The sequence below is a fragment of the Dipodomys spectabilis genome, unplaced genomic scaffold, assembly GCF_019054845.1.
Source record: "Dipodomys spectabilis isolate Male_0828 unplaced genomic scaffold, ASM1905484v1 ptg000018l, whole genome shotgun sequence".
Taxonomy (NCBI): domain Eukaryota; kingdom Metazoa; phylum Chordata; class Mammalia; order Rodentia; family Heteromyidae; genus Dipodomys; species Dipodomys spectabilis.
Window position 1 is genome coordinate 1,483,494 of NW_024870695.1, and position 17,443 is coordinate 1,500,936.

Below are 17,443 nucleotides of genomic sequence, written 5' to 3' on the forward strand. Positions count from 1 at the left end.
AGTTAAGAAAACACTCACCAGCCAGTGCTGGTGTCTCATGCCTGTAACCCTAGCTACTCAGGATGCTGAAATCTAAGGGTCATGGTTTGAAGCCAGCTTGGGCAGGAAAGTCCGTGAGACTTTTATCTCCAATAAATAGGCTCAAGAAGGGGCTGGGAAGGTGGCTCAGTGGTAGAGTGCTTGCCTTGCATGTATGAGGCCCCAGGTTCGATTCCTCAGCACCATATAAGCAGAAAAAGCCAGAAGTGGTACTGTGGCTCAAGTGGTAGAGTGCTTGCCTTGAGCTGAAGAGCTGAGGGACAGTGCCCAGGCCCAGAGTTCAAGCCCCACGACCAACCCCCCCAAAAAAGAGGCTCAGGGACAATTCAAGGCCCTGAGTTCAATCCCCAGGACTGGGAGAGGTGGGAGAGGAAGAACAGGCTCATCTCCAGGATGCTGGGCTAGTTGTAGTTGGATCACAGCAGGAAAGCAGGATAGCCAAAGATGCCCAGGGCTTCAAAATTCTGTCCAGGACCCAACAGTGGACCATCCCAGACATGGGGTTCTTCCAATCTATCCCTCCCCAGCCTGTCAGAGGCTCTGCTTTAAGAGCTTCTTCATTCATTTGACTGGATGGCTTAGGTACCAGCCAGAACACTTCAGGAAGCACTTCTGCTCTATCTGGGGAATATCTACTGAGGCATGCCCCCTCTCCAGTCTCATTCCAACTGGCACTGGCTGACTCCCAAGCTGCTGTCTTCCTCATACCCTCTCCCCCCGCCACCATAGAACACAGGTGTAGCATGGCACAGTGGCTGCAAAATGTTTTGCAAACGTTTTATTAAGAATAAGGCATATGACAGTCACCCCTAAAGCATAGAGCTCTATTTCTGTGGGTGAGTATACTCTGAAAAGCATTGGATTAAAAAGCGCAGTCAACAGAGAATTCAGAGCAGGATCCCTCGTGCCCTGCAAGGCCCCCATTCGTGGCTGCCATAGAAGTGACTGGCAGTAGGGGAGCCCCAGGATCCCAGAGGAAGGAGATGCTACTCCGTCCCCTCCCGCTTTCTCCCCCACTCCATCAAAGAGGCCACTATCCTGCTACTTGTGTGAGGAAAGGGCTGCCCCCTTTGGCCCTGAACTGAACCCCTCCTCCCCGACAAGTGCAGGTTATCATGGAAGGAATATAGGAGATAGAGCTTCACCTGGGAAAACCCACATGTTTGGGGCTGGCTGGCTTCTAGAATGAATGGGCTCCACACCTACAGCTCTCCCTTCTGGGTCTTGTCCACATGTGGATGTGGTGGGAGCCCTACCAGGGTCCCTGAATGTCCTTATCAGTACTTGCACACCCACCATCCCCAGCGGGCATGCTGGCAGCAGAGAACAGAGAGAAGTAACAGTCCCGTCTCATTTCAGTTACCCTGAAGTTTTCATGGCTAGGCTGGGAGGTTTTCTTCTAGCCTGGTGGGGTGATTGAGCCAAACCCAGGAAGGGAAAGCTGTGGACAGTCTCTCCCCTAATTTCCAGGATGAAGTGAGGGAAAACAAATTTCTGTCAAAATTGGAACACTATATGTGCTTCAGCCTCCCACAACCCCTAACTCACTGCCTACTTGGGTCTTGAACTCTGGGCCTGGGCGCTGTCCCTGCGCTCTTCAGCTCAAGGCGAGAGCTCTACCGCTTGAGCCACAGCGCCACTTCTGCTTTGCTAGTGGGTTATTGGAGATAAGAGTCTCACAGACTTTCCTGCCTGGGCTGGCTTTGAACCTCGATCCTCAGATCTCAGCCTCCTGAGTAGCTAGGATTACAGGCGTGAGCCACCGGCGCCCAGCCTCACTGCCTACTTTCTTTCCCAGCCACCTCCAGCCCCTCAGCTGCCAGCCACCCACCCTAGCACTCAGAACCTTTTACTAGGCAATCTCCAAGCACCCCATAAACAATTACGCATCACTAGCTGGGGTTGCTGGAAAAGGGACAGGATTTGGGAGGTGCTGGGGGGAGGGGTTCAGCTGGGGAAAGGCAGGGAGATTACAGGAAGATCTCTGGGACTTGGGTGTGGTGTGTCCAGAATTGGACACTCTGGTTATCCAAGAGGGAAGGAGAAGAGGGTAACAGTATTGCTATAGAGCTTGAAGGGAGTCCAGGCGGGCAGAGCTATGGCTTTTGGTAGGGAAATGGATTAAAACAAACACTTCACCTTCTCTATAGAAGAACCAACATAATGAAGTCACCCTGTTCACGCCAAAATCATGGTTGTGGGAGATGAAGGTGTGTGTGGGCTCCTCTAGACAGCTCTGGACAAGGGTTGAGGCTGCCATACACGTTCTCATTGGAAGTAGCATGAACCACGCCCACCTGTGGGCTGGCAGATGTTACAGGCAGAGCCTCAGGACTGATGGGAAGGTGAGAGGCACAACAAAGACCTCCACCATCTGATTCCCAGGAGCAGAACAGTTATTGGTCTGTGGCCTTGGCAGATCTGCAGGGGTGGGGGTCAGCTGAGAGGAGCAGCCTGTCTGCACTGGTAGAAGTGTGCTCACTGGCTTCTTGTCCAATTCTTGCCCCCTCCAACAGAGGGAACAGGATCTGGGATTTCTTTCTTCTTCTTAGGGGGTGGGGGCAGGGGAACAGGGAGCATGCCAGGAGAGGAGTTTGTTACCTGTAGAAATGGACCCTGCTCACCTCCCAGATTCCTGGGTGACACAGAATATATAGTCTCAGCCAGGGTCCAGACCTGCCTGGGACAGGTTGTGGGCAAGGTGGTCTCCCCTTGGCAACTCCTGGGAGAGCTCGCAGGCACTTAGGACTCAGTGCAGGACCAACCCAGAAGGGACAACATGGGGATTCTGGGAGTGGGGTGTATGTGGAGAGACTGAGTTTCTAGGCGAGCCTTGGGATGAGGACCAATGGCTGGACCAGAATTACACTTCCTTGCCTTTGGTAGTGAGGGGAGGCTGGGCAGAAAGGGAGTTAGATGAGGGCATTCTGCTTAGGGTAGTCTTGGGGGGCATTGTGGAGCAGGGCAGGGCCAGGATAGAGCTTAATTAGCTCCCACTTTCCTCCTTTCAAACCCAAACACCTATCCACAGAGACTACTCCCAAGAAACCAGGTCCTCCTTCCCATCTCTAAGTGTAGCCAGATGTTTAAGATGCTGGGCAAGGTTACCACCTCAGAATACATTAGGAAACTCTAGGCTGGCCTGTGGAAGGGGAAAGGATCAGTTTGCCTCCCACCACCCCTCCCTCCCTGAGCACAGTCGGGTCCTTTGCAGACTACTAAGAACTGAGCTGGGAACTAACAGCTGTACACCAGGCCCTGCCATCAAACGCACTCCTAACCCTGAGGGTCTATGTATGCTGCTTCCTTCCCCCCACACTCCCCACACCCCATATCCTAAGTCCAGAGGCCAGTGGGCCTTAGATTCCACCAGAGGCTCTGGGTGGGTGGCCTAGCCTTCTAAGGTTTTTGGAGTGTTCGGTGCTCACCTGCAAGGACCTGTAAGTGGGGTAAGGACGGTGGCTTTCAATTAACAGCAGCACTAGCAGGACCTCTCCTGGGAGGAGGAGGGTTCGTCCTGGCTGGGGGAGGCAGCCAAGGGGTGCAGGAAGGCCTAGAGGTGTCAATAGTACTCTGTGATCCTTCTAGTCTGACAACCCAGCAGTCCCCACTCCCCCAAAGGATTGTCATCTTTCCCGGAGACAGGACAGGACCTGACACCCCCAGCCCTCCCTTCCCCGATCCTCAGCGAGGTGGGGACAGATTAGAATAACTGCCAGTCTTCACACACACACACACACACACACACACACACACACACACACACACACACACACCCTGCTGAGCGCCCCCACAACGCAGCTCGCTGGAGAGAGGGGAGAACTCAAAGCTTCAGAAACATGGGGCAGGGTGGGGGTGGAGGGAATACAAAAGTTGGGGGGGGGATAGCTCTAGGATACCGGAGCTGGGGCCCGCCACCAGGTCCACCTGGGCGGGGCAGCGGTTCCCAAGCCCCTAAGGACCTGCCTGCAGGGGTGCGGTGATCCGGGGGCCTGCATCCCCACTGACCCCTCCCCCCCCGCCAGCCCCTTTCCTACTCAGGGCCCCCGGACACGTGGGGTGCACTCGTCGGGCTCCGGCAGGCCCCCGATTGCGGGCTGCCTTGGTCAGGGGGCTCCAGAGGCGAGGGCTGGCGTGGGCCGGGGGCGCCGGGCCGCGGAGGTCTCCGGGGGTAGAGGAAGAGCGCGGGGTCGGGCATGGGATCGGCGTCGTCCAGGGCGCCGCCGAAGGCGCGGTCCCCGGTGGCCCAGTCCCGGCCGGGGACCTTGGCGGCGGCGGCGTCGGGCGGGCGTCGGGCTCGCGGGACGCGCCGGCGGGGCCGCGGCTCGGCGGTGGCCCCGGGGCCCGGGCGCGGGGCCTGCAGTCTCTGGCGCGCGGCGTGCAGCTGGCAGGAGAGGTAGGCGGCCGCCTCGGTGTGCTTCTGCAGCTCGGTGCCCAGCACGGTGGCGCGGTGGCTGCGCCGCCGCAGCTCCTCCAGGAAGCGGCGCTCCTCGGCGCGCAGGCTGCAGCGCAGCGCCGACACCAGCGCCTCGCGCTGCGCCACCTCCCGCCGCAGCTCCGCGTTGGCGGCCGCCCGCGCCTCCAGCTGCGCCTCCAACGCGCGGCACTGGCTCTCCAGCTCCCGGGACGCCTCCTCTGCGGGGAGGGACAATGGTGGAGAGGTGATGGGGGTTTCCCCTCCCTCCCCATCCGCGGCTAGAACCCGTGCCACCCTCCCACCACCACCACCACCGACCCGATCACGCGCCCCATAGGTCTCTCAAGGTCAAACTTTTCCTGATCGTTTGTATTTGTTCTGGAGTCCATGGTTGAGCCTCGTTTGGGTGCACTGTGTCCACGAGGCACTGGGTATACACAGGGGACACAATAAAACGGCTCCTGTGACGCGTACAGCGCACTAGGTGAGGTACAGTAAATAATCGCAAGTAGATGCCAACTTGGCACTGTGACATGAGCCAGGAAGAAGCAAATCAATACTCATTGTCACAGGAGGATGTGACCAGATCAGAGAAAGCTTCCCAGCAGGAGAGGTTTGGGGCTAGGACCTGGTGGATAAATAGGGTCCTTCTCTGGGAGAAGGGGTTACAGACAAGAGGAGCAGCTTGTGCAAAAGCCCTGTGGTAGTAAGATACGGCATTGAGCAGGGAACTGACAAAGTTGAGGATGTACACAGGAAGGGACAAATCCGTGTCCTGATTTTGTCTGTTTACTGGGCTACTCTTTGCCTTTGCCCTTGTGACAGGTTTCAATCTTGGGTGTACATTGGAACTATGCAGAGAGGTTTTAAAAATAGAGCTTCCTACAGTTGAGAATGTGGCTTAGTGCCTGGGTTCGATTCCTGGGTACCACATAAATAAAACTGAAAAGAAAAATAGTTTTCTAGCGGGGCACTTGGTGGCTCACGCTTGTAATCTTAGCTACTCAGGGGGCTGAGAATGAGGATCATAGCTTGAAGGCAGCCAAGGCAGAAAAGTCCTAAAGACTTTTATCTCCAATTAACCAGTAAAAAGCCTACAGTGTGCCAGGCACTGGTGGCTCACACATGTAATCCTAGCTACTCGGGAGGCTGAGATCTGAAGGTTGCCTTTCAAAGCCAGCCCTTACAAAAAAGTCCCTGAGAGACTCTTATCTCCAGTTAACCACTTAAAAATTGGAAGTAGCTCCAGTGGCTCAAGCCTGTAATCCTTGCTACTCAGGAGGCTGAGATCTGAGTATCAAGGTTCAATTGCCTGGGCAGGAAAGTCTATAAGACTCTTATCTCCAATTAACCACCAGGAAACAGGAAGTGGTGCTATGGGTCAAGTGGTAGAGCGCTAGCCTTGAGCTGAAGAGTTCAGGGACTGCGCCCAGGCTCATAGTTCAAGCCCCACAACTGACAAAAAAAAAAAAAATCAGAAGTGGGATGTGACTCAAAGTGGTAGACAGCTAGCCTTGAGCATAAGAGCTCAGGGACAATGCCCAGGCCCTGAGTTCAAGCTTCAGCACCCATGCCTAAACAACCAACCAACCAACCAACTAACTAACTAAACAAATAAATGCTGTTTCCTGGGTCCTACCAAAGACTATCTGAATGGTACCTCTGGGGTTGGCCTGGGAAGTGATACTGCTTAGATCTTAACCAGTCCATCAAGATGAACACAACCAGAGATGAGGAGCCTGTCCTCTTGGATCATAAGCCCCACCTTCCCTTCTGAAAGTGGCACTCATGAGGATTGTGGAGCTCCTAGGGAGCTAAAAGTCACAATCATAAAAATCCAGTGACAGGAGCATGAAGAAAGTTCTTAAACCCTCTGAGAGAAGAAGAAAAATCCCCAAGACATTGTGATAGCTAGTGGTTTGAGTCCTGGTGGCCCTAAAACCCCTTCAGATGAAGGATGTCATACAACTGTCCTCATCTTGTGTCTGGGATATGTGCCCCTTCCTTTGAGCACCTAGAGGTTATCTAAGGTTGCCAATTAAGGAGGCAGGAAGAATTGGTTCTAGATTATAAGTGTTTAGATGATCCCTAGCTGGTGCTTATATACATGAAGCTTAAAACCTCCAGCCTTCCCAGATACCAACTTCATCATGCAGCTCTTGAACTATAAGCAACACATCAATATGACAGGAAGTCTGTTCTTAAGAACTATCCTGGCTAAGAAAGACTATTTTAGTTTTAGGATTTATTTTTAGCTAAGCTGTGCTTTCACAGACAATGTACTTCACACACAATGGATAACACAAAGTCTTCCTTGGAGATTCTATAACTTGGTGATTAAGATCTCAACAAGACTATCTTCCCCATACCCCATTAAAAATGAATTTGTTAAGCTGGGCACTGGTGGCTCACACCTGTAATCCTAGCTACTCAGGAGCCTGAGATCTGAGGATATTGATTCAAAGTCAGCCCAGGCAGGAAAGTCCATGAGACTCTTATGTTCCTTTAACTACCAGAAAACCGGAAGTAGCACTGTGGCTCAAGTGGTAGAGTGCTCACCTTGAGCTGAAGATCTCAGAGACAGGACCCAGGCCCAGAGTTCAAGCCCTATGGCCAACAAAAATAAAAATAAAGGGCTGGGAAGTTGTCTCAGTGGTAGAGTGCTTGCCTCCCATGCATGAGGCCCTGGGTTTGATTCCTCAGCACCACATAAGCAGAAAAAAGCCGGAAGTGACATGGTGGTTCAAATGGTAGAGTGCTAGCCTTGAGCTGAAGAGCTGAGGGACAGCTCAAAAATAAGTACATAAAAATAAAAATAATGATTTGTGATTAAAAAAACAAAGTTTACTATCATCAACACACATACTATATATATCTATATGTATATATATACATATGTATGTTTTTATATATGTGTATATATAAATATACATATCTATCTATCTATACTGTGCCAGTCTTGGGGCTTAAACTCTGAGCATGTACACTGTCCCCTGAGCTCTTTTGCTCAAGGCTAACTCTCTACCAATTCTACGACTTGAGTCACAGCTCTACTGCCAGCTTTTTGGTGGTTAATTGGAGATAAGAGTCTCAAGATTTTCCTGCCTGGGCTGGCTTTGAACCACACACACACACACACATCTACCACAACCACATGTGTGTGTATGGGGTGGTGGTGACACTTTTTTTGTTGTTGTTTTCTTTGTTTTGCCAGTCCTAGGGCTTAAAACTCTGGGCCTGGGCATTGTCCTTGAACTTCTTTTGGTCAAGGCTAGCATTCTACCACTTGATCCACAGCTCCACTTCCAGCTTTTTCTGTGTATGTGGTACTGAGGAATCAAACCCAGGGCTTCATGCATGCAAGGCAAGCATTCTACCATTAAGCCACATTCCCAGCCTGACACTGAGGTTTAAGCTCAGAATTTTATGTTTGCTAGGCAGGCACTCTACCTCTGAGCCAAACTGCTAGTCTATCTTGACCATTTCTCTCTTTCTCTTTGTGCCAGTACTTGGGGCCTGGGCTCTGTCCCTGAGCTTTTGTGCTTAAGGCTAACACTCTACCACTTGAGTCATAGCTGCACTTTGAGCTTTTTTTTTTCTTCTTTGGTCATGGGGCTTGAACTCTGGGCCTGGGTGCTGTCCCTCAGCTCTTCAGCTCAAGGCTAGCACTCTACCACTTGAGCCACAGTGCCACTTCCAGTTTTCTGGTGGTTAACTAGAGATAAGAGTCTCACAAACCTTCCTGCCAGGGCTGGCTTTGAACAGTGATCCTCAGATCTCAGCCTCCTGAGTAGCTAGGATTACAGGCATGAGCCACTAGTGCCTGGCTCTCAGCTTTTTCTTGATGGTAATTGGAGATAAGAGTCTCAGCCTGACTGGTTGTTTTTGGAGTCTTATAGAATTTCCTGCCAGGCTGGCTTTGAACCATGATTCTCTGGTCCAGCCTTCTGTGTAGTTAGGATCACAGGCATGAGCCACTGGCACCCAACTTCATCTCAGCCATTTCTTTTTTTTCAGTTGTGGGGCTTGAATTCTGGGCTTGGGCATTGTCTCTCAGCTCTTCAGCTCAAGGCTAGAGCTCTAACACTGGAGCCACAGTGCCACTTCCGGTTTTCTGAGTGGTTTATTGGAGATAAGAGTCTCACAGCCTTTCTTGCCACAGCTGGCTTTGAACCACTATCTTCAGATCTCAGCCTCCTGAGTAGCTAGGATTACAGGCGTGAGCCATGGGCACCTGGCCATCTTGGAGATAGTTTAATGTAACACATCTCTAAGACATCTTTTCTTGTTATTACTGTTAGTAGTAGTAGAGTTTCTATGCTGGTACTGGGTCTTGAACTCAGAGCCTTGCTTTCTTGCTCAGCTTTTTTCATTCAAAGCTGATATCATTTACTTTTCTTTCTTTTCTTTTCTTTTTCAATCTGAGATCAGAACTCAAACTTGGTATCTGACATATTCACTCACTGGTTAGCACTTTACCAAATGTGTCATACCTCTAACTTCTGATGCTCGTTTCCTGAGTCACAACTCCAGTTCCATCTTTTCTTTTTTTTTTTTTTTTTTTTTTGGGTCCTGTCATGGGGCCTGAACTCTGGGCCTGGGAGCTGTCCCTCAGCTCTTCAGCTCAAGGCTAGCACTCTTCCACTTGAGCCACAGCGCCACTTCCGGCTTTTTTCTTTTTGCTTATGTGGTGCTGAGGAATCGAACCCAGGGCCTCAGGCATGCAAGGCAAGCGCTCTACCACTGAGCCACCTTCCCAGCCCCATCTTTTCTTTTTTTTTAATGAGGGGTTCTCCCCACTGACCACAGAGCATTGTACTCCTAACCTGACTTATGGAATCGTAACCCCTTTGTACAACAACAACAACAATAATAAAGATGGGGTCTCCCTATGTTGCTCAGACTGAGGACTACTTAGAGGGATACCCTGCCAAAGATCTTTAGAATGTTTTTATCTTGCAAAATCTCTACCCATTGAGCCCCATCTTACAACCTCTACCTCCATATTGAGTGAAGTCATTCTATGTAGACAAATGTTTTAATGGAATTGCTATAATGGCACTGAATCATGCTTTTGTAAAATGAAGGATTTACTAAGGTTGTGGGTCTTCTCTTCACCTAGACTAAGTTGCTTGGAGCCGAGGACCCTGTGCTGTCAAACGCTGCCTCTTGCAGGGTATAGAGACAGAGGTGAGGTCACTTGAGCAAAGATGGGAAGGGCTGGGCAGGCATATCTCAGATGAAGCAGACCAGGTAGAAGTTGAATCTACAATGCTGTCTTTCTTCTTTCCTTTCCTCTGTCTATTTAAACAGATGTGGACCTAGGCTACTCTGTGTGGCAGTGTAGGTTCACTGCATGTGGCCACTCAGATGAATGGGCAAGTTGGGGCTGATGCCCTGCTCTCTACTCATTAAGATGAGGAGTGGTTGTCCCCAAGTCTAGGCTAGGAGAGGGCAAAAGTGTAGATCCTAAGGGTTGACTGAGCCCCATGGCACTTCCCAGGAGAGATCCTTCTCTTACCTTGCTGGTGAGATTGGGCCTCTCTCATCTCGAGATCATGGGTCAGTTCTGGAGAGAAAGAAAAGAAAAGTGCTTAGTTGAGTGTGTGTGTGTGTCTGTGTGTGTGTAGGCAGAGATGGGGGGAGAGAGAGAGGGGAGGGCAGAGAGAGAGAGAGAGAGAGAGAGCGCATACAGAAGGGAGGAATCAGGAATCACAGATCCCTGGCTACTCAGGAGGCTAGATCTGAGGATCAATGTGTGAAGCCAGCCCCACCAGGAGAGTTCATGAAATTTATCTCCAATTAACTACCAACAAACTGGAAATGGAGTGGTGGCTCAAGGATTAGAGTGCTAGTCTTGAGAAAAAAGTTCAATACTGGTGCATATGCGCACGCACATATACCACACACACAGATTAGTAAGTGACACACATGCAGATTAGTAAGTGGCACCCACTATACTTATGGCCTGGCAAGGGGAAGAGACTTGCCCAGAGCACATTTGGCAGGCTTAATGTCAAGCTCAGAGATCTTTTTGTTTTGTTTTGTTTTTTGTCAGTCATGAGGCTTAAACTCAAGGCCTGGGAGCTGTCCCTGAGCTTTTTCACTCAAGGCGAACATTCTATCACTGAGCCGCTGTGGTTTTCTGGTTGTTAATTGGAGATAAAAGTCTCATAAACTTTCTGGCTGGCTTTGAACTAGGATCCTCAAATCTTAGCCTCCTGAGTAGCTCGGATTACAGGCATGAGCCACTAGCACCCAGCTTCAGAGATCTTTTCAGTGCAAGCTTTGTGCTTAGGCTTGGGGATTAGCTAACCCCTATGGGATAGACGAGGCTGGCTTGTTTAGGGCTTCAGGAATATCTATTCCTTCCTAAAGGTGATGTGCCAACCAAACAGCACAGCTCTGGTAGACCCTTGCTGCACAGGGCTTTGAGCATTAGTGTTTAGCTGATGGGTGCTAGAGTACAGAGCTGCCTGAGGAACCTGGAAGTGGGCAGTGGCTATTTACCAATAAGGATACCTGCATTTCATTATTTTCAGGGCCAGGAGGGCTGTCAACACTGGTCCCCACCCTCACTTTGCCGAGGAGAGGGGCTTAAGGAGGACAGCGCCACCTAGTGTCAGAAGATGCATTGTCTTTGGTGTGGTGTTGAGGAGGCTGGACAGAGAGGGTAGAGAAGGCACCAAAGGGCACTGGTGTAGGAGCAGGTTCCTCCTGGATGCTGGTGCCCATCTACCACTGTTCTCCTTGCCCATCCTTTCAGTCCTCCTTCTTTGGACCCCTTAATGTCTCATTTCCCAGTCCAGATCCTCCACTGGTCCCTCCAACTCCACCAGAGCTGTATTGTACAGTAGAGGTATACTATATAACTCAGTAGTAGGACACATACTTAGGCATGCAAGAGGCCATGGATTTGAATCTTGCCAGCAAAGTAAAGGAGACTGGGAAAAGAGCAGAAGGAAGCCAGAAACCACAACAGCCTACTTTGGGGCACCTGAGTGTTGTCTGTAGGATCACAGCCTAGAGTCCAAATGAAGAGTGTGGAAACTGGGGGCCTGGAAGGCAGCAATTCTCTGGGATCACTGTCCAGCAGCACCTACAGAGGCAGGCCTGTGAAGCCTGCAGCCCCCTGGCCTGTTCTTCTGCCTTCACAGGGCTTTCTAGACACCAGGGGCTTTTGCCAGAAGTCCCCTCTCTGGGGAAGCTACTTGTTACCAGGAGACAGAGGGCCCAGGGTGCCTGAGCTTCTGCTGTGACCTGAGCCTGAACCCCTTTCTTGGGTCCCTTGAGGACTGGGGTGCCTCCACTCTTGGGGTTTTCTGAGACCAAGCTGTGCCTCCTCCAAGGCCTTGCAATAATAGCCCAAGGGACCCTGGACTAAGTTCAGAAACCTTAGCCCAAGAGGTCTGGGCTCTGCCACTAACTCCCCCAGGGTTGGTTTCTCTTCAATCCTCAACCACAGGAGGAGACAGAATCCCAGCTGCGCTCTGTTCCCCCACTGTGGCAAATGTCCCTGCCCACCTTCTGATCAGAATCTCCATGGGTTTATATGTGAAAGCTGAGGTCAGATACGCTTGTGACCTAGGACTCATAACAGCACCTCCCTGAGCCTCAGTTTTCTCTTCTGGAAGATGGAAACAAAATAGCCCCTCCCTTGTGAGGGAATGTTGCCAGGATTAACAACAACAACAAAGAGTACTTAGCCTTGTGCCTAGGCGCAGGGCTTGTCATTGTCCAGGCTGCTACACCAGCTCGTGCCATAACCACCTCCTCTCAAGCCCTGAGTTTGGAGTCCTCAGCCATCCATCCATCCACTTCCTCACCTTGGAGACCTGCTCCTATTTTCCAGTATTTGTCTTTTTTTTTTTTTTTTTTGTAGTTGTTGTTCCTCTCCCTTCTCCTCAGCACCTCCCTCCAAGGGAGGGTCTTACTCAGTCACGTCAGCCCCCAGGGTGGCAGTGCTAGTGCAGCCCAGAGTTATTTTTATCCCCTTAATCAATAACCAAGACACTGCAGGCCCATGCCTGTCATCCTTGGTCTGAAAAGGGCAGTGGGCGGTGGAGGTCCTTCTGTTCTTGCCTGTTACATTTTGGATCTGGCCTGTGTCCAGATCTTCAGAATGAGGGCAAAATGAGAAGAAATTGGAGCAATTGTTGTAAAGTTTTAGGATCCTCTATACTCTTCTTCTATGCTTTTAGTACCATGAAAAGGTAGCATCAAGATGGGGTGTTGTTATAGGCCATCCCGGTCCCCTGGGCTGGCCTCTGCTGCCATCTGGTCTTTGAGGAAAGACTGCTGGTACCCTGGCCTGCAATGTGTGGTGTGTGGTGTGGAAGGAAGCTCTGGAGTCAGGACAGCCGGTATAGTTCTAGAAGTCAATTTCTTGTACAAGTGGATCACTCAAGTCCTTTTAGGCCTCAGTTTCCCTCTTGGGAAGGAGAGCTTCCTGTGAACAAGGGGGAAGAGGTAGAAGTCTAGGTATTTTGGAGATAGAGGATGTCAGAGTCTGCAGCTCTGAGTTCTAATTCTGACTCTGCCACTGGCATACTGTGTGACCCTCTCTCTCTCCCTCTCTCTCTCTCTTCAGGCTGCAGTTTACTGACTCATACAATAAATTGGGTTCTTTCAGCTGAACCACTGGCTCTAAAGCCTGCACTTGGAGACTCAGCCACATGAACACTTGGGCCATAGCCAAGCCTCTGGGAGGCCCAAGCACCTTAGGCCACAGGTCCAAGAGTGGAGGCCAAGCCTAGATTTCCATTCATCCTTTGCCCTACTTACAAATCCAATCAGTTGCCAGGCCTCTTCCTTCAACTCACTTCCCACTGGCACTCTTGTTTCTCTTGATTTCTCTCCCTGCACATTTTATCAGCTCTGCCTCTGGTCTCCCAACCTCCCTTTCTCATAGGTCACTTTTCCTATGACTTCTGTTTGTTTGTTTTGCAAATCCTGGGGTTTGAATTCTAGGCCTGGACAATGTCCCTGGGCTTCTTTTTTTTTTTTTTGGGGGGGGGGGGTTCAGTTGTGAGGCCTGAACTCTGGGCCTGGGCGCTGTCCCTCAGCTCTTCAGCTCAAGGCTAGCGCTCTACCACTTGAGTCACAGCTCCACTTCTGGCTTTTTTTCTTTTTTCTGCTTATGTGGTGCTGAGGAATCGAACCCAGGGCCTCATACATGCAAGGCAAGCGCTCTACCATTGAGCCACCTTCCCAGCCCCACTACTGGCATTTTCTTTTTTCTTTTTGTCAGTCATGGTGCCTGAACTCTGGGCCTGGGCTCTGTCCCTCAGCTCTTCAGCTCAAGGCTAGTGCTCTACCACTTGAGCCACAGCAGCACTTCCAGCTTTTTCGGCTTATGTGGTGCTGAGGAATCGAACCCAGGGCCTCATGCATGCAAGGCAAGCACTCTACCACTGAGCCACCTTCCCAGCCCCACTACTGGCATTTTCTGTTTATGTGGAATTAGAATAATCAAATCCAGGGCTTCATGCATGCTGGGCAAGCACTCTACCACTAAGCCATATTTCCAGTCCTCTCTATGACTTGTGGTAATGCTGATCAAGTAGTACTTTGTTGCTTAAAAACCTTCAGTGGATCTCCCATACTTAAAAGCGCGGGTCAAAGTCCTTAACTATCTGGGCATTTGTCAGTGTCTTCCACCGCCTGGCTTGTGCTGCATTTCTCAGCATGCTTCTTGACGCAGAGCCTTCTCCAGTGAAGCAGAACTTTTCCTGAGTGCTTGCCTCCCACCTTCTGGCCTTAGCTATGGGATTCCCTTCATTCTGAATGACTTTCTCACTCACCTCCCATTTTATCTCAGCACATCTACACACGAAGCTAGGTGCTCTGTCTTGGGAACATCTGCCTCCTTCATCACATGTGCCTCAACTCCTGGGGCCTGCTTTCTTTTCTGTAATATTATTAAGAAGGCTGGCCTGGAATTGATGATCTTCTTCAGCCTCCTGAGTATTGGGATTACAGGTGTACAACCACTCAAGGAAGCTTCTATTATGCTATTTGTATGTGTGTGTGTGTGTGTGTGTGTGTGTGTGTGTGTATGTGTGTGCATGCTGGTACTGGCAATTGAACTTATTCCTTAGCTGTTTTTGCTCGAGGCTAGTGCTCAATCACTTAAGTCATACCTCTATTTCTGGCTTTTTGGTGGCTAATGGGAGATAAGAGTCTCATGGACTTTCCTGCCCTGGATGGCTTTGAACCACAATCCTTAGATCTCAACCTACTTACTGAGTAGCTAAGATTCCAGGTGTGAGCCACCAGTGCCAGGCTCTGCCATGCTATTATTACTTACTGGGATGTATGTCACCCTGCACTTCTTGAGAACTGGGAGATGCTCTGTGGACACTGGGACAGGAATCCTCAAGAATGGGTTCCCCCATCCCACTACCTTACTGAATACTCAGTCCCTCCAACTTTTCTTTTCTTTCTTTTCTTTTTTTTGGTTGGTTGTGGGGCTTGAACTCTGGCCTCAGCTCTTCATCTCAAAGGCTAGAGGTCTACCACTTGAGCCACAGTGCCATTTCCGGTTTTCTGGTAGTTAATTGGAGATAAGAGTCTCACAGGGACTTTCCTGCCCGAGCTGGCTTTGAATCATGATCCTCAGATCTCAGTCTCCTGAGTAGCTAGGATTACAGGTGTGAGGCACCAGCCTCAGCTTCTAACTTTTCTTTTCTTTTTCCCCAGTCCTGGGGCTTGAACTCAGAGGCCTGGGGCGCTGTTCCTGAGCTTGCTCCAGGCTAGTGCTTTAACACTTCAGCCACAGTCCACTTTGGGCTTTTTTTAGTAGTTTACTGGAGATAAGAGTCTCATGGACTTTCCTGCCTGTGCTGGCTTAGAACCACAATCCTGAAATCTCAGCCTGAGATTTCCTGAGAAGCTAGGATAACAGAGCTACCCAACTAGTCCCCAAACTCTTATGTTACTACCTTGAGTCTGTTTCCTCATCTAGAGAAAAAGGTGAAGGATTGGTGTGAGGCTCACAGAAAGCGATTTTGTGGATGGTGACAGTGACACAGGGGTGTGGCCTCACCTGAGCAGCGTTTCTGCAGCCTCAGGATTTCCAGGTGCAGGTCTCGCAGGAGGGCCATCTGCTCCTTTTTCAGGAAGCTGATGTGGCGTTGCACGCTCTGAATCTGATGCTCCAGGGACACGGTATCCATGGCAACCCAGGCCTGGGCCCCACCTGGAGAGGACCACAAGGTGAACTCAGATCTTCAGAGCTCATCTACCGCAGCCTGACTTTCAGATTCCTCATCAACCCTTCTGGTTTTTTTGTTTGTTTGTTTTTTGTTTTTTTCTATCAGCTGTGGGGCTTGAACTCAGCCTGGGCACTGGCCTTGAGCTCTTCAGCTCAAGGCAAGCACTCTACCACTTGAGTCACAGCGCCACTTCCGGTTTTCTGATGGTTTATTGGATATAAGACTCTTACTGACTTTCCTGCCTCAGCTGTCTTTGAATCGTGATCTTCAGATCTCAGCCTCCTGAGTAGCTGGGATTCCAGGCGTGAGCCACTGATGTCCAGGCTTCTTCTCTGTTTTTGTTTTTAATTTTCGGTGGATGTGGGGGTTGAGCCCAGGTCTTTGAACTTGTAAGCATCAGTGAGCTACACACCCAGTCCATTCATTGAGACAAGAGTGTCACTGTGTATCCCAGGCTGATCCCCGGCTTATGATAACCACCCTACCTCAGCCTCCTGAGAACGGGGATCACAGGTATAAGCCACCACATCTGTCATATGTCCTCTGCCATCATTTCATTTCCCTGTAGTAAGTCACTCAAGCTTCATGAGCAAGCTGGTGTGTCGGTAGAAGTTTAAGTATTCTTATTAAACAGGCAAAGAACCAGAGATCAAGGGAGAACTGGCTTCACATCTGGCTAGTAACTTTAGCATCTTTTGTTACTCAGAAGAAATGGAACAGCCAAGCCAACAAAGACATCTCAGGCCTAGCCTGTCTCTTTAATGGCTAAGTGACTTGAGGCCAGCTCTTTCCCTCTCTGGGCTCTCAGTCTTCTCATGGGTGAACCCTGAAGTCACTCTGCCATCCCTCAGGTACCTCACATCCAGGTGACCATCAACACATGAGTTGTTCTGAGCACAACAATCCCTTGTTCAATCCCAGTCCTTTGGCTAAGCCAAGACTCTGAGCTCCAACAAGTTTGGGCAGAGGCTGTCTTGCTGAGGAATGTTCTAGTAACACTTTGTGGGAGAAGGCAGGAGGTGGAGTACCCTTTTAAAAGAAGAAAGGAGCCTGGTGTAGCTCATGCCTGTAGTTCTACCTACTGGGAGATGCAGTTAGGAAAGTCATACCTCAAGACCAGTGGGGTGGGGTGGGATGGTGGTTCAGGCCAATTGGGGCTAAATTACAAAACCTCGTCAACAAAGCTAAACAAAGGAAGGATGGAAGAGGGCAATAAGGAGGCACATACAGTGAATCTGTGGTGGAAAACAAAGTCAGGCACTGTAATTGACAGGGTAGTAGGCACATGGGAAACTGTTCAGCTTTCCCTCTGACTGGCCCTCTTGCTAGTGATTTCTGTGACGATCAGTATTCTGGCAATTCAGAGGCAGATGGCAAGAACATGAGGCCCAGGGCTCCGAGGCCTAGAACTGTTCTCCATTGCTCTCCTCTTCCCTCCCTTTCCCTTTCAGGGCAGTTTGAGCTACCTGGAGACCAGGTAAAACCCAGACTCTAATAACAACAAGCAAACAAGCAAAGAAACAAACAATAGGGCTGGGAAGGTGGCTCAGTGGTAGAGTGCTTGCCTTGCATGCATGAGGCCCTGGGTTCGATTCCTCAGCACCACATAAGCAGTAAAAGCCAGAAGTGGTACTGTAGCTCAAGTGGTAGAGCTCTAGCCTTGAGCTGAAGAGCTCAGGGACAGTGCCCAGGCCCAGAGTTCAGGTCCCATGACCGACAAAAACAAACAAAACAAAAAAAACAATAAAAAGAGGAGGGTAGAAGTAAGAAG

At 50.3% G+C, this 17,443-nt stretch overlaps 1 protein-coding gene across 1 annotated transcript; it reads right to left on the bottom strand.

Annotated features, from left to right (window-relative positions):
• Positions 1–4,072: 4,072 nt before the first annotated feature.
• Positions 4,073–15,651, bottom strand: Ccdc92b (coiled-coil domain containing 92B). The gene is made up of 3 exons (XM_042674147.1): positions 15,504–15,651; positions 9,978–10,025; positions 4,073–4,674 (listed from the first exon to the last, which is right to left on the bottom strand). The coding sequence occupies exons 1-3, from the start codon at positions 15,631–15,633 to the stop codon at positions 4,073–4,075; spliced, it is 780 nt and encodes a 259-aa protein (XP_042530081.1). The 5' UTR covers positions 15,634–15,651.
• Between the last annotated feature and the right edge of the window lie 1,792 nt (positions 15,652–17,443).